Source organism: Poecile atricapillus, chromosome Z, assembly GCF_030490865.1.
Source record: "Poecile atricapillus isolate bPoeAtr1 chromosome Z, bPoeAtr1.hap1, whole genome shotgun sequence".
In the NCBI taxonomy this organism is placed as follows: domain Eukaryota; kingdom Metazoa; phylum Chordata; class Aves; order Passeriformes; family Paridae; genus Poecile; species Poecile atricapillus.
In genome coordinates this window covers 75,421,525-75,445,561 of record NC_081289.1, presented here as the reverse complement: position 1 = coordinate 75,445,561, position 24,037 = coordinate 75,421,525, and the positions used below count along the sequence as shown (strand labels likewise).

The 24,037-nt window shown below is 38.1% G+C and overlaps 1 protein-coding gene across 2 annotated transcripts in view; it reads right to left on the bottom strand.

Moving 5' to 3' along the window:
• Positions 1-6,796: 6,796 nt before the first annotated feature.
• EFNA5 (ephrin A5) overlaps positions 6,797-24,037 on the bottom strand; it is a 210,624-nt gene continuing 193,383 nt past the window's right edge. Inside the window, exons 3-5 of one of the 2 annotated variants that reach the window (XM_058827037.1) lie at positions 16,994-17,059; positions 16,519-16,599; positions 6,797-10,979 (exon numbers count right to left, since the gene is read on the bottom strand). In XM_058827037.1, coding sequence (XP_058683020.1) covers positions 10,858-10,979; positions 16,519-16,599; positions 16,994-17,059 — 269 coding nt within the window. In that variant the 3' untranslated portion in view covers positions 6,797-10,857. The remainder of the gene's footprint in view (positions 10,980-16,518; positions 16,600-16,993; positions 17,060-24,037) is intronic. The other variant, XM_058827038.1, reaches the window with a different exon arrangement.

Below are 24,037 nucleotides of genomic sequence, written 5' to 3'. Positions count from 1 at the left end.
AACCCCACTTTAAGACAGTTATCTGTTGCCCAAGAGAGCTGAAACTAGAGTAGTGCCTAAGATTTTAATTTATTTCTTTGCAATTTTCTTGTTTGAAACAAAGTAAATAGTTTAAATGATGGCTTCTGGGACAAGTTTTCACTGAAAGGATGCAAAAGGAGCAAACAATTGACAAGAGCAGTGACAAGACATCCAGATAATACTTCTATATATAAATAACTTGCTCCATGATACTGGTTGTGTGTCATGCATGAACCACCAGAAAAAGTATCTGCTTGTTTCATAGCAAGCTTATTGCCCCTTGATGGAAGTTTTAAAAATACCTTATATCCTGTTTAATTATTTAAAGTCTGAAGGATTTTTTTCCTTCTCAATATGCTGGATGTAACACCAAATAAACCTTTACATGCAGAAGATAGCAATATGATTATTTATTTTAATCTGCATTTAAGATTAAGATCTTCTTTTATTTCCCTGATTGTTCATCCATTAAATCTATAAAATTAAGTAAAACATTTTAGAAGGACTCGTTTGTGACTTCAAGTCACTTTTTTGCTTTAAATTTCATTTCAGTTTTTTTTTTTTTTCTTTTAGGAAAAGCAGATTTATTTAATTCATTTTTTTCTCTCAAATATCTGTGATATCGTCTGTCTGACTCATCTAGGCTGCAGAACCTAGCCCGAGGCAGCTTTTCCAGGCCAGCTCTTACCCAAAGAATCTTTTAGCTCCTACTCTGAGGGCAAGGCTGCCGTCCCTGGCTCAGTTTGAGGCCTGACCTTCACAAGATGTGTAGTAAAATGTGGCAGGCAACCTTGATTATCAGCCCTGAGTATCAGCCTGCAAGGACAGGTTTGGCTAAAGATCAAAGTTCAGGCAAATGTTTTTGGTATCTTCAAGTGGCAAAAATACGCAATTCAGGGTATTTAGCTGGGATCCCCACCAACACAAGCACTGAGCCGGGGTGGCAGCAAAGACTGTCAACAGCACAGCACAGGGAGGAGCTGAGAGAAAGGGTGAGCATATCCTCCAAGTGGGAGTTTGCTGGTTTCATGTTGCTTATCTTGCATCACTTGGCGCCTGCTCCCACACATGCAGAGCACCAGGGTGGAGTAAACATGCAATAAACCCTTGCTCTAAAAAGCATCAGAGGGTAAAATGCTCAGTGTCCCCTCCAAGCACGATGCAATCGTGAACTTAGAGCATATCACTTTAACACTGAAGAGATCAGGCTTTTAGCAGCTGAGGATATAGGCAAGTAAAATGAGGTCTGTGGTCTTCACAGGACTTTGCAGCTTCCCTGTTTCTCACCAGACAGACCTTAAAGCTTTGCCCTTCAGCATCACTGAGCTGGCACAGGGAGTTGAAAGGATTACCCTTTCCTACCTCAGCTCATGAAAGCCGTGCTGCTTTGACTTGCAGCCCCCAAACTTCTGAATCATGCCAACACTTGTCAGCCAGTTGCCGCTGAAAAGACCAAGCAAAGTGGCAGCTTCAGATTCAAATGCAAATGCTGCTGGAGAGCATCTGAAATAAAAATCGTGCTCAAAAGTGGAAGGTCCTTTTTTAGTCAAAAAACCTTGAGCTTCCTCAAAGCAAGCATGCAAGAGGTAGCTATAGAACCAGTTGTAGATAAAACACCTGCTTTCTGCAAAGCTATCTGGAGGATCTGCATGTCCCATCAGACTAATTTTGGTTCTAGAGGAAGAGGAAGGGGAGGAAGATTGCTCAGTCTGCTGCTCTCAGGGGAATCCTGCAACAGAGTGGTTGCTATATTAACCACTTCACTGTTTTGTGCCAATCTTGTTATCTGTTCTTGTTAAAGCCTTTATTATTCATGGATGCAAAAATCTTATCATTAAAGCAACATAAATATTCATACCATGTGCATTTCATTGAGCTGCTTGGCAAAACTACTCTGGAGTACAAAAGTTTTGAGGAAATCTGGCTAATGAGACCAGAGCACAGGAAGTATGCATGAGTTTTTTATTTTTACCTGCAAATAAATTCAGAATAACTAATGAAATAAACAACCACAAGAGGGGCAGGAATTTACCAGGAAGGATGATATGCACACTTGCTTTGGCTTCTGTGCCAAGGGGAATGCAAGGCCTTTTGTAATGCAATTATGTGCAAGAACCAGGATATTGTAAAACTAAAGTAGAAAACATGATAAGCATCGCTGCATGGGTTTATCCAGCTTTGTCTCACATTTAAAGTCTAACCATTAACATTGTGCATGGTCCACACTCTTGTTCAATCCTTTCTTAAGGTAGAACTGCCATTCTTCTCCCTGCAGCCGTGCTAAATCAAAATATAGCTGTATTCTGCCCTGTGAAAGTCACTATATCTACACTCTTCACTCATGCTCCAGCTTTTTTGGATCTTTTGGATGGCAGAGATAAAAATAAAAATTTACTCCCAAATCAAATTCTAAAAACTACCATTAAAACATCTGCTACACAGAATAATCAGCAGCTGGGGAAGACCCCTCACAAGGGCCTGGTACATCAAAATTCTGAGCTGCCAGCATCATGTGCAGCAGCTCCAGACTGCAAAACTTCCAAGTTGTTCCTGTTTTAGAATAGCAAGGTGAGGCATATATTTTTAAATGCTAGTGAGTTTTCAAAACTGAGCAACATTGGCCTGATTCAGTGGGAAATCTTTCCTTGATTTCTTCAAGCACAGATCAGAGAATACCATCAGGCACTTTCCAGGTTTCCTATTTCATGTTTTTAGGAATTTCCACAAACAAGCAAGTCTACTCACAGGCAGTTTACGCTAGTAACTACTTTCTGTGCTTAAAGTCTGCTGCATATTTCCCACTGCTGCTCAGCCATCTGTGACTGAATGAGCTCTTTCTTCCCCACCCCTTCTCCACCCTCATTGTAGTGAACAGAAGCACTGGGATACATGCAGTGCTATGTAATGCACAGCATGCCAAGTTTCCACTGAAGCATTCACACCCAGCCAAAGGCTTGATTCCTCTGACCCTCCTCAGACAAGGATAGTTGCTGCAGGATCACAGCTTGTCATCTGCAATATGTAACACTCCATTTATTCCCAATACCCAAGTGTAAATGGGTTGGGACTTCAATATCACATCAGGGTTGCCATGTGCCTGTGCCATGTTGCCCCAAGATGCTTTGCTTCTGTTGTGTTCAGTTTCTAGGCTTCTTATTGTTTTGTACAGCTATAGGTAAAGTAGCAGTGAGGAGAGAAAAAACAAAGCCTCATAAACTTCTTGGACTAGTGGACCGTGATTAGTCAAGCAATTAGTTGAGACACCCTAATTTGCAGTACATGAGAACAAAAGACACAATTGGTTCTCAGGAGAACAAGAATCAGAGGGATAGTTATACTTTCTGTATCCTATCGATTTCCTTGACCTTTCCTTTTACAAGTACCATCCGCTTCAGTATTGTCACCAGCGCTTTGACTGTGGAGAGATAACTGCATTTCAAGGCTAAAATTTCTACTGGAAACTATCTATTGGTAAGTGGGCAAGTCCCACAGAACAGCACTTGGGGAAGCAGGCTTTGAACGTAAGAACTGAAGGACTGGCTGTGTCCAAGAACTGTGACACTTGGGATTGTATACACAGCAGGAGGTACCTTCCATCCTTCAGAGATACATTACAAGGTGGAGAGGCATCTAGAAATTGCTCTATACTCTTAATCTTGGATGCACTGTATGCATCCACAAAGTGCTAGGAAAACAGAAAATTCTTCCTTTTTCCCTGCAAACACAGATCTAGCTTACCACCCTGCAATTTCTCATATTTATACTTCTCCTTATGTAATCAAATGACATGAGAATTAGCTGGAAGAACCATCACAGGAAAAATGAGTGTTTCAAGATGTGCTGGTGGCTGCAAGAGTTGTCTTGTGGTCTGAATTCTTCCAAATGAAATATGACTGACAGTATTAGCTAACAGATTTATCTAGGGGGAGGGAACCAACAGAAAGCCTACTTAGTACAACAATTTTTGTAGTACTTTTTAAATTAATTTTTCTTACAGTTTACTTTTTCATCCAACAAAGACTTTGTTTTAAAAGCTTCCATGTGGTGTAAGGGAAAATTTCAACAAAAGTTCAAATTGGTGATACTTCAGGTTGTTTGATTAGCAGAAGCAAATTAAACGTGCTGAAAGCAAACACAAATAGCCATGTATAAGAGCTGTCCTCACTGCAGCCTTTACAGTGAAGACTCAGTCTTGTTTTGGGCTCTTATGCACACACCTGCAATACAAAGTTGAATCAATAAGGGCAAATACTAGCAAAAATTAAAGTTATAAGGAAGGAGGCACTTTTTATTTCTGTGCTGTTAAAGCCTGTAAAAAATTTGACCATCCCAGCTGGTTACCATATCCCTAACCTGTATAAATCAAAGCTTTGTTTTAAATGAATAAAATCACTTTGGCACACAACCATATTATAGCAGTATGATGCATGCCTGAATATTCCTAAGAATGCCCTCAGAGGTACTCTGTGAGCAGAAATATTCTGCAGAAGGGATGATGAGGGAGTACAAAGGCCCATTGTGCACACTAATGTAGAAAAATGAAATCAAATACCATTCTCAGCAAAAGCAGAGTGTCTTCTTAGCAAAGGCTATTAAGTGTGTCAGACTGCAGGATATTTTCTGGACATGGCTATTATGTTAAAACATACTGAACATGTGTCACTTATAACCCTGTCCTGGCTGTAACATCACAGCTCCAGAGGAAAAAAAATGGTGCATCAATTCTTTGTATCAAATACTCAGACACACTTTTCTTCTCACTAAGCTGTCACTGCTCATTTTTAAAGAAGGTTAGAGTAAGTTATAATTAGTATTTGCTGTCCTGTCAACTAATGAAATATAATAAAGAGCTTTCTATGAGTTTAATGCTAACACAGTGTAATTACAGCAGTTTTGAATGCACAGTGCATTTATTACAACTTTTGGTATTTGCTCCTGTTGGGGGTTAGGTGTTCTTCCTTTTGTTCCTTCTCACCTATAGAATTTTCCCCATTACTTGCAGGGAAACCTGACTGCTGGTATTGAGTAGGTGCTTGAGAAACACAGTTTGGCTAGGCCCAGGGGGAAGGGGGGCAGGTAAAAGGGAGGGTGGGGCAGCTGCTGGGAGCTCAGTTCTTCAGCTTTAGAGCAGGACACACTCAGAGCTGTTGTTGCTTGAGAAAAAAAAATTTGCCATAACCCAAATGGAGCGTCTTCTTCTTCTTCTTCTTCTTCTTCTTCTTCTTCTTCTTCTTCTTCTTCTTCTTCTTCTTCTTCTTCTTCTTCTTCTTCTTCTTCTTCTTCTTCTTCTTCTTCTTCTTCTTCTTCTTCTTCTTCTTCTTCGTCTTCTTCTTCTTCTTCTTCTTCTTCTTCTTCTTCTTCGTCTTCGTCTTCTTCTTCGTCTTCTTCTTCTTCTATGGGCCCCCTCACCCCCTGCCCTGCCGGGACATGGCAGTGCCAGCCACCGCCATGGAGCTGCTGATCCACCTCATCCACCAGCCCAGGATCTCAGCTCATCCCTGCTGTTCCAGCCGACTGTTCCTCAGAGCCCTGCAGGAGCACCGGGACTGCCCGCCTGAGGGGGTTTGTGAAGCAAAGCCTCTCCTCCATCCCTTCCCATCTCAGCCGAGAAAGCTGTCACGGGGTCCCTGGTTCTGTTTTCTTGTTAATGCTGTAGTTATTGTTGTTTGTTTGCCTTGTTATAAATACTAGTAAAGAGCTGTTATTCCTATCCCCAGATCTCTGCCTGAGAGCCCCTTGATTTCAGAATTACAATAATTCGGAGGGAGGGGGTCTACATTTTTCATTCCAAGAGAGGCTCGTACCTTTCCTAGCAGACACCTGTCTTCCAAACCAGGACATCTCCCCACCTTTTATGACCTAAATTCTCAGGTTCAGCCTGTCATATGAGTAGTGAGCAGACACTGTCAAAGACAACTATTTCAGACCTAAACACAAGTCACCACCAAGATAGACCTGTACTTTTTGAAAGGCACTATTACATCAGCCTCTGGGAGCAGGGTGGAAGGAAGGAGGAGGAGAAAGCAATCCAAATTCTTGCTTCCACTTTTCTTCCCCTTCTCTTCAGGAAGAACCTTTGGTCAAATTCTCCCATCCATTAGGCTCAGTTGGCCTGAGTTTTTTTGGTAAGGAAAGATATGGCTGATATTTCAAAGCCACTTTCAACCTCATCCCTTTGCCAGTCTGAGAGACACCTGGGGGAGAAGGGGACTGCAACTGCCCTGTTTCCACAATTCTGATGCTGGCTCTACTCTTCAAGAAGTAAGAGTTGTACCTAACAACCACTTGTTACCCAGGGAAGGAAGATTGCTTGCAAGGCCCAGAGCAGGGCAAAGTGATGATGGAAACCATGCAATGCACCAGCATTTGGCTGATACAGCTCCTTACCCTCCTAAGTATTTGGAATAGCTTTAAACACATTTAAAAGGGGGAAGAGCAGAGATCTGCCAGGACGCTGGCAATTACAGCTCTAGGTACTCAGTTGCTGTGCCCATAATGTGCATTTTTCACCCATTCCTACTCATACTCCTCTCATTACCCGTCCTGTCCTTGGAAACATTCAAGGTCAGTTTGGATGGGGCTCTGAGGAACCTGAACTAGTGGAAGATATCCTTGCTCATTGTGGAGGCATTGGACTAGAAGACCTTTAAAGATCCCTTCCAACCCCAACCATTCTATGATTCTGGGTATGGTAGGTACAAACAGCCCACAAAATGAAAATGCAGTTAACTAAACAAAAATGTAGTCTAAAAGAACCAATTAAAATGATGAAAATCTTTAATTTTATTTAAGTATAATTGTACGGACACGTGTATATACAAATACAGATTTTATGGGGCAGGGGGTTTGGGTGTTTTTCTTTTTTTAACATTTTAAGTTTATATAATGTAAGCATTTCAAAAACAGCACTCAATGAATAAGTGCAAAGAAACTGCAAAGCAGGGCAGTACAAGCACAGGACCACACTGAGCTGGACTTTCATACCCAGATGCATACACAATGAGTGTCTTCAATGGGGTGTCAAGAGTAAGCATGGTAAGCGGATTTTGCAGACTCATGGGTAACCTCCAACATGCCAGCATCTATTAAACTGTACAGACAATGGCAGCAAGCCTATTGTAGGGAGATTTGTCTCACATCTGAGAAGCTTGAGGGCGAATGCATGGGAAAAACTCAGTGATGCCAGACCAGAAACAGATCTGCCCATTCACAGCTCCAAATTAATGAAAGGAGGAGGGTGGGAGAGGAGGCAGGGCAGGAAGAGGGAAGAGAAGTGTGGAGGGTTGTACATTAAAACTGGTGATTACAAAATCCAAGTAATGAAAAGAGGGGAAGAGTTAACACTCTAAACCTCTGAAAGTGACTGAACCATTGCACTCATAAGGCAACGGATTAAGTTCAGTTTTGAGGGCTAGGAGTGGGAATCAACGGGTACAAATACAACCATTTTCCTTCCACAGTTATAGAGGAAAGGAAACAATCTATTTGACTACTCTCAGCTCTTCCCAAATTTGTTTCTAGTTCTTTTGGAACCAAGTACATACATATATCGCACATGACACTGGCAAGATCCCTTCTGGAAAAAACTACTCATGAGAAGAAATCCAGAAGGAAAGCAGGAGGGAAAAAAAAACAAAAACAAAAACCAAAAACAAATTAAAATGAAAGAAACAAACAATATAACAGAAAAGTTGTTATATCCCCAAAGCCTTTTTAGAAACACATATGATACAAAAGAACAAAACTAACACAGAAAGCACAGGGCTCCAACATAAGACCTTTAAACACCGAGGACAAAACGTTGATCATCAAAAGTCATGTTGTTCCAGGTCTTGACACTGTGAAATCTTGCAACAGATGAACGATTTTCAAAGATGAGTCCCGTATGCTGCAGTGTCATGGCCACTTGTCTCTCAGTTCTCAGCCATGATCACACTTGATGCTTCAAAGCTCTGTCTTGTAATCAACACGTGATTTTAATATCCTGAAAGTCTATTGTTCTCACTTACAAAAGACATAAGAATCAAATTAATACTTTATTATCAAACACTATATACAACAGAGGTTGCTAATAATACAGAATTTAAAGAACATAGCTTTAAGTTTTACTTGTCTTTCCTTCGCCATCCAGGTAAATACAGTACAAAACAATATTCTAAACTAACACGAAATGTTACCTTGTCTATTGAAGGATACACAGTATCCACTAAACTGACTGATCCCTATTTTGCCTGCTTCACATTGCAATGCCCTTGGCAGCCAGGAGTGCAGGTCATGGGTGTAAGTAACCCTCTTAGGCTGGGGAGAATCAGTACCTCAGACTTAAGCAGGGGCAGATGAAGGGAAAGGGAACAACAAATTCCCTAATTTTCAGCAACATCTGCACTTAAAGCATCCAGAGGTTTGCAATACAACACAAAACCCACCAACATTTATGTACTCGGTATGACTGGGATTGCCTAATGCCATCAAGTATGAAACTAGCAGTGCCTGCAACGCTGCTCCCAACCATGCTGAGCAGCCAGGGATCATCACTTGTATTGTCCCTCACCTACAGCAGGCAAGCAGCAAGGCTCTGGGACAGTATGAAGGGGTTTCATCAGGAGTAACACTAGTGACAACCCTTTGCTGCAGGTAAATGTATACCTTCAACATCATTCAGAGACAAAGAATGACAAAGGAAGTCACCATTTCTACATCAAATTTGCACTACTTGTGTGTGACTGTCTGCAATTACTACATATCATTTTAATATGGTTACACATCATGCAACATTATCTGTACTCTGGTTAATAATCCATTTGATAAGGTGCATTCTGATTAAGCTCACCTCATCCAAAGCTTTTTAATTCCTACCTACAGAAAGCATTAGTGAGTGTATCAAATACATACACCTTAAAGAGAGCAAAGTACCAGACAGCCTGTAATGAGATGATGACTTCCCTCACTGTTTGGACTATGTATCTTTATTCTGTGCACTTCACACTAGAGCAAATTTCCTGCATTCTTCCTGTAAGTACAGGCCCTGTATCCATGAACATGTATGATATCAGGCAAGCCCAGGTCATAGCTCAGCATGCATAAAACCTCCCTTTACATATCAAATGATTATCCCCTCTCCTGCCTCAACTTCTGGAAGGCTTTCCTTCATTTAAAAATAAAAAGCCTATGAAGTGGTGTCCACTAGCGGCATCACTCAATTTTGTTATGGCAGAATGTTTCTTTATAATTAATACAGAAAAATCTCATTTTACTTGAATATGCTCCATGTTTTGTTTCACATTTCACTTAATTACCACAGTTTTTGTCAGAAGAGCTCTGTTTCAGTCTGGGTCTGAAATTTCACTGATTATGCTTAGCAGTCCAAATTTCATTGCAGCCTAGCCAAAAAATATCCCAAGGCTTGCACTTCCTGGTAAATTAGTTTTTAAAGTTTTGTTAGCCAAGTCTCAGATTCCTTAAACAGGGTCACTCCTAATTCCATCAAACAAGACAGTCCCATTTCCTAATTGCATCAAGGGTTACCGCTTCTCTCACATGTTTAAATAGGACAAGCATATATACTCACTCTCAGCATAAAGTATATCTAAATAATGTATTTTCTATTCTAGTGGATTTTTAAAAAAATATTTTGTTAAGTCTTTGGGAGCCCATCTAGTTTATCTCTGGCTGATAAACACGTTTCCTCAACTGTTCAAACTGTGCTGGAAGGGGAAAAGATAAAAAATCAACATTGAATTCATATTCCACACTTCTTTCCTTTCCCCCCACCAAACAATGCTATTAGACTGCCCTGCCTTCTTCTACATGTGATTTATTCCCATCATTGAGGAACTTACAAGAGAGACAAATCAAGAGAACACTGGAGATCTTGTGTCCCAAACATGTTTCCTCTGGCCACCAATGTCCTCTTTTAGCATGTATTAACACCCAGAGCAGCATCCAAGGCTATCAGCTACTAAGTCAGTGCTGGGGAAGGTCACTTTATTCTCAAAAGTGCCTCTGCATTTCAAGAAAAAAATTTTAGCACCACGGTGATTTGTTTTAAAATAAAATAAGCCGGTGTGCATTATCCCCTTAAAACGAAATAACAGAGGCACTCACACCCCCAGTGAAGTTTCCTAAATCTGACCTTGCTGTGTGCTAACATTCCTAAATATGAACTTTTTCCTCTCACCAAAGACAGCATTTCTACTTGTGAGCAAAAATTTTACTGTTGAAGACGTTTCAGTACAGTCCTATAAGAAACATCATCTTCCGCTTTCAGAATCCTGTTCATTTAGAAACTTCTCGAGGAAATGGTGTTATATTATGTCTATTCTTAATATCTCCCCTCCAGTTCTGACACAGTGACACAATGCCTTGCATGACCATCTTACAGTGCTGAATGAGAAGGCATAAATATTGTATCACAGAGAAAAACTCCCAGGTTTTCACTTACTTTCTTTATCCCTCACTGACTGCATCTGCCACTACACTTTCTCGTCCACACACAGATGACACAGTGAGCTAACAGAGGTGACTTCTTAAAGGAGAATGCAGAGGAAAATAAGAATCACTAGTGTCACTATTACAGTTTGGCATTTTCATTTGGAGTCCTTTTATTTATATGGAGGGGTTAAGAAAGTCACAGGGTAGGTAGGGGTGGGTGCTGAAGCTAGTTATCCCCTTCAAATTTTTGCTGAGTTCAGGCTAAAAGGGAGAAGAAAAGGGAAAAATAACAATTTGACATCTGCAAAAACAATAAAGTCCCTTTCCTGGGATGAGCAGTTAGGTGGATCTTTGATGTTCCAAGACCCTGGTATTTTCTGTGACAGGTTGCTGGAGCATACTGTGCTATAATATCAAAAGCATTGCCAGGAGGAACAATAGAGTTGCCAAAAGCCGGCTGGGTATCCTTGGTGTCTGTGCCGCATTCTCACCACGGGATGGCTCGGCTGACTCATGTACGGTATCATCTGTTCAAACAGAAAGCATACATTCCAATGAGATTTTGCATCCTTAATAAACTCTCACTGAGCCGACAACTGTAAGTAGATTTCAGTGCCTTTATGAAATAGGGCAATGAACCTTGTGCTGTCATTGACTTTCACAAGCGTGTAATACCTCATTATGTAATCAACTTGGGGCCAAGTCCTGCATTTCTTACTGGCAAAACTCCCATTGAAGACCAGAGGAGCAGAAAGTAAGTCTGATTTCAGCAGATTGCAGAATGAAAGACTCCTCTTCAGTAAAACACTGTGGGTCTGGCTTTGGATGTCTCATTAGATAGCGATATCAGTTGGGAGGCAGCTAAATAAAAACACCTGATTTTCAAGTGTTGCATATGCGCAGAATTAATTTTGCAGTTAGTCCCCTTATTTGTTTACAGGTTTTGGCTCCTGAATTTAAATGACAGCCTGTAAGCCCAAGCATAGACCCTCCCCTTTCCATGCACAAAATTTCCATTGTTTCATCTGGGGATGAGCAGGAGATGTAAGATCATTCCTTCTTTCATGAAACAAAATTTTGAAGGCAAACACATGACAGTCACCAATTTTATAGAATATATTCTCAATCTGGAAAATCTCACTACCCTTCATGGTACATAAAATAGAGATTTACATATATGTTGCTAGAACTAATGGAAAAAAAAAAACAGTTGAGTTAGGAAAACATACTTATGCATTAGTGGCAGAAGAAAACAAGGTAGCAAATCTTAAATATATGATAAACAATAAAGCCCTGTTTAGTTTTTGTAAAGTTAAGATCAGCCTAAAAGGCACAGCTTGTAAATAGAAAAGGTAGGCAAAGTCAAAATCAACTTAGGTGTTGTTACAGCAGTGGTATTTTTCTCTGCAAAGGCCTCCATATCCTCCATAACCAAAGCTATCCAATTTAGCTGTTCAAAAAGCAATCAGTCTGAGGCTCACCATAAAAATTCAGCTCTTGTTTTTCATTACTAAATGAAAGAAAAAGCCAAACCTCTTTAGGAAGTGTGAAGTGGCCTCAAAATGTATTTGTAAGTTTATCTTAGGACACCAAAGTTACAAGCAAAATTAATAGTATCTCACCTACTTATTGCAATAAGCTCCCTATTTTATGAGATGTCAATGTGTCTTTGATGTTTCTATGTCATAGCTCTCATCTCAAAAATTTGCACTGCCAGTGCAAATTGCCATTGGGTGAGACAGTTCCATCTAGAGGCACTAAGGGAAGCAGGATGCAAGACACTGGGATCACCATGCCTCTTTGTCATGGAGCCTTTCATGTTACTTGGCTTTAGCTACAAGCTGGCTCCTTCCCTTTCATACCCTTGACACCTAGCACAAAATCAGGAGAGCACTTAGCATAATTTAGGTTAATAGGCTCTTCAGCCCTAGCTCTGTTACACAGCAAGATGCACAGTAAACTGAATTAGCAATTTATCACATGTACTTTCTCCAACACTAATTGATGCTATAATCACATAAGGCTTATCAACAGGTTTCAGTGCTGCTCAAGGCAAAAGTATGAAAAGCAAGCACTGATTAGCTGTAAATATGTTCATGTTTGTAAGAAAGAGACATCTCTTCTTGGTGGTGCCAAGCAATAGAATAAGAGGCAAGGGGCAGAGACTGATGCACAGCAAGTTACACCTGAAGAGGAGGAACTCCTTTACTGTGTGGGTTACAGTGTTGTTGGGTCCTTCCTTTAGTTCTGGCTCACCTGTGGAATTTTTACCCATTAATTGCACGGAAACCTGACTGCTGGTACTGAGTGGGTGCTTGAGAAACACAAACAGTTTGGCTGGGCCCAGGGGGAAGGGAGGCAGGAAAAAGGGGATGGGGGCAGTTTTGCTGGTTTTCTTCAGCTTCAGAGAAGGACACTTTTTGTTTGCCTTGTTATGCATACTAGTAAAGAAATGTTATTTCTATCCCCAGATCTCTGCCTGAGAGCCCTTGATTTCAAAATTATAATAATTCCAAGGGAAGGAGTCTACATTTTCATTCCAAGGGAGGCTCATGGCCTCCCTAGCAGACACCTGTCTTCTAAGCCAGGACATATGTACTGGAACAGTGTCCAAAGAGGGTGTGGAGTCCTCCTCACAGGAGATATTCAAAAGCCATCTGGACATAACACTTAGGACATAACATGGTCTAGGAGACCCGCTTGTGTATGGAGGTTAGATTAGATGACCTCCAGTGGTCCCTTCCAACCTTACCCATTCTGTGATTCTGTAGTATCAGTGGGAAAGTCTGGCTGAAATGGGTTAAGTTGAAGCTCTGCACCATGCATGGCAAGGAGACTCTGCCTGGCATATTGGGACCAAATGAGGCCCTAGTATTTTTCCTCCAGAATTATTCCAAAGGAATCTAAAAATATCAGTGAATGCTGGCTTCTGACAATGCTACTTTCAGTGATTGTCAATACCAAAAGCTGTTTCACATTTCACTTCTGAGTTACAATCTTGTACTATGGCGACACTGCAATGACAACACAGTACTTCACAAAAGCTTTCTTCTCAATTAAAACATATTTAAAAAGTTACAGGGAAAAAATACCCCTCTGTTGTCAGTTCTACCTCCTTTCCTATATTTAAAGTTAGCTCTTCCCAATTTAGAAACATTTACTCACTGCTGATGAACTAAAACTACACAGGAGAATGATGTGTATTACCTTCCACCTCTAGAATTGTAAATAAGTCTGAATTTGCAACACTGAATGTCAACAATTTTGGCCTAATTACATCAGTGAGTCAGCACTAAAACACAATAGGGCAGAACTAGAATATAGCAGTAATAAATCGTCATTCTCTCTAACTATCAAATACTGCCACAACTGGAATACTGGCTGCTGCTGAAAAACTCAGTGAAAAAGCACTAAGCTAAAAAGATTACTTCTCTTAAATGAAAAACACAGAGACATTCTGTGACGTGATTTTTATAAAGCCATTCTTCACAGAAGAATTAATTTCCATGTAACATTAAGGGATTCCTGAGAAAACATCCAGGTTTTCTCTCAATGCTGTTGCAAGGTTTCTGCACTCATATATTAAAAAAGGGATTCGTCTGCAGTCATAAAAATCACTTTACAAATATTATTTTCCTTGGAGGTGCAGAGTCATAGCTGCACAGCCTTTAAGGCTGGGGGAAAATGGTTTACTTAATTTGAAACATTGAAGAAATTTATGAAGAGGAAAAGATTCCTGAGTAAAATCCAGACGGTGACTATTAAACACTGGGAATACCAGCAGTACAGAAAAATTTTTCAGATCACATAGGCTTACATCACATGCTTCAGGGATAACTTTCAGATGTGCACAGCTGCAATTTTTTTTTTAAGGATTTTTTCTTTTTTATTTTTATTATTAAGGAGAAATATAAGAGGAAGAATAGGAATAGGGCAAATAACTTCTACCACTTGTGAAAGTGCAATCACTGTAGATTCCTACAAATTTCTGAACAAAATCATTGAAATTACAAGAGTTCAAAAATCACACAAATTGTGATTTTTGCAAGAAAGATGACAGTGAGTATTCTGCTGAACATGACCCCTCTGATTTCCAGTCCTTCTGTCTAGTGTGGAAGAAGACCATGGCAGGCTAGGGGAGAGCACAGAACCAGAAGATGCCCATCAGAGACATGTAAATTAGTACACGACACAGAACACATGCAACAAGATCCACCAAGGCAGCAGCAACCCTAACAGGCCAACAACAGAGAAATGTGACAGCAGCTGGCACATCTCAGAGTGACTGATTATCTAATGGTGACTGGAGCAATTAATAATACAAATATACATTGATATCAGGAGTAGGAATTTTGTGGTATCAAACCTTCTCATTAAAGCTATTATTCCCCCTGGTAAAACAAACAGTATTTCATATCAGACTGCAGGATGCTCTTTGTTTGATTTTGCTTGCCTGGATTGCCTGTTGCTTTCTAATGATGTGCTTTTCTGAAGCTGTTAGCTAGTTTTAGCTAATCAGTAGGAAGTGAGAAGCACTGCTGAAACAAAAATTTAGCAAGTTTACTAAAATCAGGCATGTATTACTCAGATGATCTCTTTTGCAAGCAGTATTGAATTAGACAATGTTCACCAATAACAAAATGTAAAAAAGTGCACTGAGTTTCAAATTCATGGGTGGAGACAGTGGGAGAATATCCTAGTGTCTCCTTAGAAGAATGCTGCTAATAAATGTATAAATATAGCCAATGTAAATGCACTATCCTTGCATTTAGATCTACTTAGAGAACGTCTCTGATTCACAAACTCCAAATTTTTAGGAAAGATCTGAAAATTATTTTAAAGAAAAATAATAAAGACTATTGTTTATCTACAGATAATTAAAATCAGCTAAATTGTAAATTACTTATTATACTTACGTATACCTAATGAATTTTAATTAAAGAATCTGCATATAAAAAGAGCGAAAAATTTAATATGTTGTTTTGTATGTAAAGAGAATGCCGCTTCATTTTCAAATAGCATAAGAGAAAAAAAATCTCAGTAATCTGTTCTTTAGGATATGTACTAAATAATATGTGCAATATCTTCTGATATGATTTGTGTATTTGACTTTAATTGTGTTTAATTATTGAGGCTTTAATACAACATGTGAGCAGTGTGTAGGTACATATAAAACATGTCTACCACTACTGCAAATATTTTTCCTACATACCTACCTAATTTTAACTCCTTTTAAGTTGTTTGGGTTACTCATAACCCTGAATTATATACACTTCTATCTGTCACAAGCTTCAGCCACAAAAACAATACACATGCACTTTCCATATGGAGACAAGGTAGCTTGATTGATGGTGGAAGTTAATGTAACTTTGCCCTAGGCAGATAAGGAGCATCCTTACCCCTAAGGCAGTGTTTTGCAAGAAAAGTCCCCCAAAATTTCAGTTTGCTTCAATAAAAGGAGAGAAATTTGTATTTATGCATTTATCTATATATCAGTGTGAGTGTGTGTACATGCACATATATATGCTTGGTTAGGCACTTTGCCTAACCAAGCATACACACAGCTATCTACAATTTTAAAGGACTAGTTTCTTTCTTTTTAAACAAAAACTCAGTTGCATACCTGTGTCATGCACTGACACTCAACAAGCAGTGGTCCTGTTTTTCTGGAAGTCTTTTGTTGAAACCACATAACAAATGAAGTGCCCATTGACTTTGTTTCTAAAACTTAGGGTCCAATTAGTAAATAGAGTATGTTGCCAGTATGCTGAGAGTTTGGCTTGGATGAGCCAGTGGCTTCAAGATACTGGGGGAAATTTTATGCTGGCACACACCAAATTTCATTAAACCATGTCACCCCGAAAAAACAAATAAAGCAACATTTTTACTTCCCTGTATTAAACAAGGATACAGGAAATATACCATAAGCTGTATTAGCACTGCTAGAAATGTGCAAAAGCAGGGCAGTTGTACCATGCAAAGCATGCAAAGAGAAGAGGAAAAAAAGTACTGAAGCATCAGAGAGATACACACATTTGTTAAAAGAGATTCTCTAAGCATACTAACCTGCTGGTTCTAATGAATTTTCTACTTTGTCGTTAACATCGAAAACACGATCATGAACACCTATAGTTTTCATACAGCTGTCTATAACAAAAATAGAGATAACAGCCAAATATGTTAGTGAAACACCCTTACACTCCCCACTTTCCTTTTTTCCTTTTTTTTTCTCTCTATTTACTATTCATAATTAAGGATGTTCATATTTTAAAGTCTGTGGCACTTGTCCAAATGCCACTAGAAGTCTTCCATTTGTACAAAGTTCGAGAAACAACAAGTTCGCAACTGCCAAGTAATTAAAACAAAACTTTATGAAAAATGATAACAAAATACAATGAAAATCATAACACAAACACTGCTGTATGTACAGAACAGATACAAGATTTAACAGTAAAATAAAATAAAAATTGCTGTTTACTAGACCACACAGTAAACCAGGTGCTAGAAAGCCGCCCTCAAAAGCTTAATATGAAGAACTTACTTGCTGGTCGCACAAACACCTTTAGCTTTAGACAGGATCTCCTTCCATTATCTGGGATCGCAGAAGCTGTAAAATGAAGAAAAAGGAAAAATAAGCGGAAGAGAGCAAAAATCCAAAATATCTTTTGTGCTGAAATAAAATATTCTTTCTCTTCCTTTCGTCTGAAGGACTGGACAAACTTCAATCCCTGAACGTAAGGACTTCAAGGGCAAAAAGTAGCTTGATTATCCAAAAGCATATAATAACTGCAGATTTTATTCAAATTAATGTCTTTATTATTTTACACGGAAGAAGTGAAGCACATGCTGTTTTCAATGTTTCATTACCTCCTTTCACCTTTCCACACCTTTTTGTTGAACACTTGTTTAATATGGTTTTTGTTATAATGCATGAGTCCACACTGAAAAAATGCTTCAGAATATACTCAGAGAAAAGCTACATTAGGCCATAGACTTCAACAACCCAAAAAAGGATGAAAAAACAAAATTACACCTAACATGACAGTGGTTAAAATTGAACTGACTATATATACTTAAAGCAAAGTAGAAATACACACCATAAAATTTCACTAAAATTTGAATCATAAAGTATGAGACTGAGCAAACTCAGTCTCTATATGGATCTTTCTTGGTTGAGAAAATATTTATCTCACATCAGTCAAAACATGATTCTCCATGTTATACAGATAACAAACCAAAATAAGTTTATTCCTTCTTTCTGCCCTCCCTCATCATTTCCCATTCGAAGTATTTAATTTCTAAAAATACTTACTGTATTAGGAGAAAAAAAGTAAGTGGAAATATGTCTAGCCATAATGCAAACAATCACCCAAAAAGGTGTAGTGGCAGCACCTACTTATTTCACAGAAAAAAGTGCTCTTGTGAAAACTTCCTTTCTATAATCATTCTTGACTCAAAATACAATAAAATAGGGAAATACGCCTACTTCTTGCCATCAAGGTATCTTTTGAGAACTGTCTGCCAATATTCATATATCTGCAATTCTGATATTGTATATTGGCCCACAATTCAACATACACCAAGCAACTTGACTTGGGCATGAAGATTGTTATTTGTGAAAGACCATTCACATTTTTTTTCCTTGAAAACTCCTTAAGAGCTAATGCTAAGAACATTACCTGAATACTACTGCAGAGTAGCTTTTATTTCATTGCATTCAAAATCTATGTATTAGGGCAGAATAAGTAGCATTTTGCATTAAATGGCCATTACTGGAAAAGGTGGTTCGGGTGACAAGATGTTAGTTTCCTCTTCTTACCCTTATTTATCCACTTTTTAAAATTCTGTCCTTGTGTGTAACAAACAACTAAAATGATTTATACACAGACATATGAACTCTTTGTCTTCATGCTAAGCTCTCACCTAGACAGCTCCTCAACAAATTTGAAAAAAAGTTTCCTATGTCTTTGATGATGTGCTTACAGGGCAGGCATCAGATTTTTCCTAAAACTTACCAAGAACTAGCAAACTCAGTACAAACACAAAAAAAGGAGCAAACTAAGGAATCTAATACAGGTCATGTTGTGATTCTTCATCTTGAAAGTTCTTGAAAAATTGTTCCCTTCTTTTAGTCAAAACACAAAAGCAGGTAGGAATAATGCTCTGCCCCCACAATGCCAAGCAGTTAAAAGTTAGCAGCTGCCTTTGACGATAGCATCTTATCAACTCAGAAAATTTCCCTCCACTGAGTTTACAGTAACTGGTGTGTTATTTAGGGCACAGTATTTGTACTCTGTGGCTATCTTCAGGAAATGCTGTTCTTTCAGTGGCCCTCATTGAACTAAGACTAAACAGGCAGTTATAGATTTCTCAAAAGATTAGAATCCGGTAGTCATGACTAAATTACTAGGATAAAGGTGAAAATCACATTTGCAACATAAGAGAAAAGTGAGTCCCTACAGTAAATTTTTTACTGACAGACTTTTTCTGCCCAGAAATTATTTTGGAAAGGCATTATGGCACACATTTATTTAAAGGCAAGTTTTTGCTTTGATGCTTACGTACTCTTGCTTATGTCTATAAAATTAGAATGTTTTGCTTATTTAAACTGCTGTTTATTAGAATACTCTGTTAGTCAGTGACTAACTAGAATACCACTGACTAACTGGGATAGCTAGGAGCCAATATCCCATCTAGAAATAAAGTCTATTCTTTCTGTAAAAACAGAAAATGAATGCTTTTTACACTGAAATCATATGTTCATATAATATTTACACACACGTAGGAGCAAATACCAGCTAGTGATTTGCCATATTCTTGGGAAGAAAAATATTAAAATCCATTCATTGTTGAAATATTTTTCACCAGTGAATTTTTCACATTCTCTTGCAACTATAGAGTATATCATGAAGAACAGTCCTATTGCAACCATAAAAGTTGCACTTAAATTATCATTCCAGAAACTGGCACAGTCTTAGAGAGAAATATGAAATAGTGCTTTTCTTCTTTCCAGAGAAATTATGTATTGTCAATGTTTGCCGTAAACTCAGAAAGACACCTCTTTACTCAGTGTTTTATACCTTCAGAAAGAATAATAATGACTACCAAAACAAATCAAGTATCATTTTTCAGCACTTCCATCTTCCTTAACAACCAAGACCAAGGTGATGAAGGGATTTGCAACCTCTTTGGCCTTCCTGAGAAATTAAATGCTGTTTGTTTGCCAAGGTGCATGGCTACAATCAATTTTTTTTCTTCCTTTCTTTTTTCCACCCTCCCTCCTCTTCCTTTCTCCCTTTCATCTTAAAAGAAAAAAAATGTACACCAATGTTAGTTTTTTTTTTAAGACCAGATGTATCACCCATTGGAAAGAGTCAAAAAAGGAGAAAGAGAACTGTTCCTTGTCAACTGAGATCTGTTAAAGATCTTAGAGAAGCATCTGTTAAAGATGTTTCTCAGCAACAACCATTGCTGTGTTGCTACATTACACTGAAATTAGCTATAGTATAAGCAAAAATGTCATTTCTAGGTGGCAAAATTAGAAATTTCATTTTCCTTCTTAAACAAAATCAGGTTAGACCCTAAGGGTTTGCTAGAAGGTTTTTATATTTGCTCATTTTAGATATTAGCTATAAAATATAGGGCACTTCTGAGAAAACAGAACAGAACAGAAGCCTCTGATGCTAATGGAACCTGTCCCAAGTAAAACTTTCCATTTCAAAAGTCATAATTCCCAAGGAAAAAAAAAAAAAACCAAAGGCAATTGAATCCTTACTGCAAAACAAAAAAGAAACCTTTGAAAAAACTCCCTTATAATGAGCAAAACAGGTAATATCCACTTCTTTTTTCATTAATGATATTACACTAGAAAAGATCTGACTGGTTTCATTTGTACCAGGAAGAATCACAATTGAAAACAGAAGAGGAACTCTGAAGTGTTGCTAGTTTCTACATATTATTACAATTCCTGTGATACCTCCCCCACCCTACCTCACCTTTACCAGTAACTTCATGAAAATCTCCTTGGTCCCTCTCTTAAAGAAAATGTTTTAGACCTGATGGTTACACAAAGCCTTGGGGTGAGAAGAAAGTGAACACTAAAATCCTCCTGAAATCATGAGATACATTAAAACATCTCAGTGATTATAAAAATAACTGGTTTGGTCTCCTCACTACTTTTTTCAAATAGGAAAATTTCACAATTGAGAAGATATTTAAGTCATGATCTCTGTATTGTTCAGATGAAAATTCCATCTACATTAGTTGAACTAGGGGAAAAAAACCATACAATGAACTACTGTACACAGGACTGGGTCCAAACCAGATCCAAAAACAGCCTAAAAAGACAAATTAGATGGGAAAATTTCTCATCTCCGAACTGTTTCTGGTTACCATTTTTATACCCTGTAAGGAAAGGAAAGAGAGTGATGAAAATTATTCTCTCCTCATCTAGAGCCAAACCATAAATATTTCTGTATTTGCTAGTTATATTTAAATATTAAGAAAAAAGTGTATATAACTCCCTCATCTCAGTCCTAAGTAGTTCTTGGCTAGAAAACACAGGGTACATTATAATATATTAGACATAAATAACAGGTTAGGTCCTTCCTCAGCCTGGTAACAATTAGCAGAGTTATTCAATGACTGAAGAAAGTTGCAGATAGAGAACAAAAAAGTAACAAATATGGAAAACATAAACAGTTATGAAGTTCAATTTACTAAGATAAATCCCAATAACTTATTAGAGGAGTCATCAAGATATGGACATATCAGCATACAAATAAGGTAAATAAAAAGTAAATGTAAAAAAAATAAATAAATTAAAATTTCGAAAGTAACTTAGTTATTAACCTGCTTAGTTATTAGTAACCTGCTATTGATGTGATAAAGGCAGTAATTATCTCCTTTTCTAAGAGAGGCAGTGGTGTGGCTAGCAAATACCCGAGTCTAAGTTTCTAACACCTAAAAGAAGTTATCAGGATGCCATATTTGAAGTGTCTCAACCATCCTATTTATTGATATTCACATGTAATCAGTTGTTACCTCTGCTTGCCTTCTCACTCATTCTTAACTCTCCGATTACAGGATTGCATTTTTCCCTAAAATGCAAGTCCAGATACAGAGAAAGAAAAGGAATCACAAATGCAGTTCAAATCCTCCTTTAGCACTACAAAGACATTTAAAATTCATGGCACAAGCCACTGTGGGCCTTATTAGAAAGCAAAACTGGTTCAGTTGGAAATAGCACTCCATTTATCTAAGGCACTCCAACAACACCTTTGTTTAGAATGGGGGGACACTGGTAAAGAGCATCCTTTCCCTAAGCAGAAACACAACACCCTCACCGTGCCTCTGCAGATACTCTGCAGATGGCAATTCTCTATTTTGCATTTCAATTTCTATTACCAGTTCACTTGGAATATTCTCTAAAGGGATTATAAAGCACTGTTTGTGAGACAAGGCAATGTTCTCATTGCATTTTTGAAAAACGTGATGCATGTTTTCTTCTGCTGTCTGCTAGGAAATCCAGCAAACAGGGCCTCCTTGTAGGCAAGAACTGAGAAATCATGCCAAGATCTCACCTCAGTTCATTGCAGATGTACTACCAGCACCCTCTGTTACACAAACTCTGGCTTCCCAACCACAACCACTGAACAGAAGTATCATTTCAGACTGGGAAGCCAAAAGAGGATCAGTTCTGAACTTTCCAGCACAGTAAATTGCAATGCCATATTCATACAGCTTGAGTAAAATACCTAACACTTACAGCCCAGTCAAAAAAGCACCTGGAGAAACGCCACAAAGAGAGAACCTGTAACAACCTGGTACCCAGGATGTTGTAGATCAGATACCCACATTTACACAGCCCTTGCACTCTCTTAGACCTGTAATTTACAGATAATCTCTTCAGGAGAAAATATTTATCACTATGATTTGCCTCTAACCCTTTCAGTCACAACAGCACTCCCATTAGTCAAATCCAATACCTAGGTAACCCTATACAACCTACAAGCCATCACTCCACCAACCTGAAGCATTTTAACATCCAATATCCTGTGTCAGCTACAGAGCTTTAGAAAGTTTTTTTTTAAGGAGGTATCTTCTTCTTCTTTAAGAAGCAGTTTATTTCTTTGTACAGAAATGAGTATGTGTGAGAGCATTAAAAATGCAGTTTTCCATTATGTTTGCCACAGGCAATATTTCTCAATTTGTGCAAGTCAGAAGAAAAAAATAGCCTATTAGTTGTTAGAAGAGCTCAGCCTTTCCCCTGTAGGTTTTCATGTGATTTACCATACAACACAAATGTATGCAAATTAGCCAGGTAAATGCAGAATTAGTTATTAATATTCTTCTCACAGTTTAGATTGGAAAAAAACTTACAAATTTGCATAAATGGTACAACTGAAAAAGTCAGCTAGAATTAAATCAATCAATAAAGCACTCTTCTGTGTGCATACATGAACTAAGACCCATATCTAAGGACAATAAATTAATTTTAACAATTATTTATTAAAAAATAAGTTACTTGAAAGGATTTACAGGTAATTTTCTCCTGTACATGCTGAAACAACAACAAAAAAATAAAATAGATAAATACTGGTCTTATAATAAGCACTTCTTTCACCAATACTTGAGTTTAAATTAAGTCTTTGCATGCCTGCTCTTTCTTTCCAACCCATCAGCAAAAGTTTTGTTCTGGTAGCACACATTTGACTCCATTCTGAGAAAATTAAAATATTGAATGACTATGGCTTAGAGATTCTTCAGACCTAATAATTAAGCACAATTATGTTTGATTTCAATCATACTCACAATAATGCTCACAGTCATGATTTTTTGGGGAATAAATCATAAATAATCTTACTGGTAGCTTTGTTCTAGCCAATTCTATCATCTCTGTATTTAGTAATCACCAAGAGGATAATGCAAAAAAATTACTGAGGAACTTAAAGATTCAGAAATCTCAAGCCAACAGATAGACAATCTAAACTGAAAAACCTCTTGACCCAGGACAACCAACAACACTGATAAACGAAAAAAAATTACTTAGAATGGAAACTAAATAAGTGAACAAACAAGCATGAAAGGTGACAGCTAATACTGCTTATGTCTTAATACAAGCAAAAGTAGTGTGGATGCTTGCATTTCCAATTGCACATTTTAAACCCCACACTATTAATAGGACACTTAATACAAATGCATATTTTGCACTACTCTTGCATACTCAACTATATGTGTATTTAGTTTTTGCACTGATCTCAGTATGTGTGTAAATACATGCCTACACACATACATAGACTTATAGTCTGCATTTCATTTAAAATGACAACGTGCACAGCATGGAGGAAAAGACTTGATAAAAGCCATGTCCACAACAAACAGATTGTGAAATGTTACTTTTATTTCCTAGTGTCTTATACATAATTTGCACTGGCATTGCGCTGTGTAAACACGCTGGATTATTATAGCCTATCTCACAAGTGACTATATTTCTCGGACCTACTAAAAATAACCTAGTAAATGGAAATGAGTTGCCAGACAAATGCTATTTTAGTGAAAATTCTTGGAAGAAAGCAATAGAATT